The sequence below is a fragment of the Buceros rhinoceros genome, unplaced genomic scaffold (genome assembly GCF_000710305.1).
Source record: "Buceros rhinoceros silvestris isolate BGI_N320 unplaced genomic scaffold, ASM71030v1 scaffold20867, whole genome shotgun sequence".
Lineage (NCBI taxonomy): Eukaryota > Metazoa > Chordata > Aves > Bucerotiformes > Bucerotidae > Buceros > Buceros rhinoceros.
The window spans coordinates 10,443-11,767 of NW_010421824.1; the positions used below are offsets into that span (position 1 = coordinate 10,443).

The 1,325-nt window shown below is 56.3% G+C and overlaps 1 protein-coding gene across 1 annotated transcript in view; it reads right to left on the reverse strand.

The window, feature by feature from the left end:
• PLAGL2 (pleiomorphic adenoma gene-like 2) overlaps positions 1-585 on the reverse strand; it is a 2,455-nt gene extending 1,870 nt beyond the window's left edge. Inside the window, exon 1 of the mRNA XM_010139831.1 lies at positions 323-585. Within this exon, the coding sequence (XP_010138133.1) occupies positions 323-585 (263 nt within the window). The remainder of the gene's footprint in view (positions 1-322) is intronic.
• Between the last annotated feature and the right edge of the window lie 740 nt (positions 586-1,325).

The window sequence follows — 1,325 nt, forward strand, 5'->3', positions numbered from 1 at the left end:
AGAGGTGGGGCCTGTGGAAGGGGCAGGCTGCTCTCTCCTCCCCGGCTGGTTTTTAACCTGTGAGCTGCGCTTTCTGCTTCAATTTCCTCCTTAGTGAAGCAGGAGTCAGCCGGAGCGCAGGGTGAAGTGTTACCTGAGGCTCTCTGAAGGTGCTTAAAGAGACGCCAGGGACGGAAACGTCTGGGACCCAACTGCTTGGCAAGGTGGCAGGGGCAGTCCCCCTCCTCCACCTTCTCAGAAATTCAAGCCAAAAACCCCGCGGCGGGGTTTTCCCCTCTCCCCCAGCAGCAGTGCGTCGGTGGAGGCGCTGGGGGGCACCTACCTGTACAGCTTGTACTTGGAAGCAAAGGCTTTGCCACAGTGCAGCTGGGGGCAGTTGTAGGGCCTCTGCTCGCTGTGAGAAAGCGGGTGAGTTCTCAGCTTGTCCACGTTAGGGAAGGAGGTGTCCGATATTTCACACTGGCATTTTCCTGGACTCTGGGTCTCTTCTCCTCTTGGTCTGGGGACTAATTTCCAGCCTGTTTCTTCCTCCTCCTGCTTTGCATCTTGAATCCAGTTGGGAACACTGGGAAAAAATGCCGTCATGGCAGGGCTAGTAGAACATGGCCATGTCAAGCAGAACTCAAGCCTGCGGGTGCCTTGCGTGGTTCATCCCGGTGCAGTTTGCTGTTGGAATCCTCTGTGACCAAACTGCTTTAAGAGCAAAACATCTTCACCTGAAATCACAGAGGGTCAGTGTTAAGACACAACACGCGTCAGCAGCTGACCAGCGTCACCAACGTGTCCAGAGACATGGGCAACTCCTGTCCCCAGAGCGGGGCCGGTTCTTTGCTCCCTCCACCCCTGTTCCTGAGGAAGGTGATGTTTAACTTCTCTGAAGTGCAGTTCTGCGCTGTGAAGAGCCAGCGCTACCTGCCACGGGCATTCTCTCCTGAAATACTGTAGGCTGGAGTCTCTCTGGAGCTCCAAACACCTCACCTTTCCCCCACGCTTTGCGGATCGCTTCTCACCCCCTTTTCTCATGCTCTTCACAGTCTGTTCTCACTCACTCTTGATCTTGGCTCACATGAGATTCCCTTCTAGGGCTTCTCAGGGAAACTGAGGTGCTCGTTCTCCTCCACTCTGCTACCAGCCCAGGGCACCAGTAAGACCAGCTCGTAGCCAGCCAGTCTGAGTTCCCTCACAAGGGTCAGCCAGGCTGTTAATCGCCACACCACCCCTCTGTCAGGATGGCGACTGCTGCCGCTGCTCCCCAAGGTGTGGTCAGTCCCTGGGTTTTCACTGTCTGCGGCGGGGCACCTGCGGCCTCCTGCATTAACCAGTTT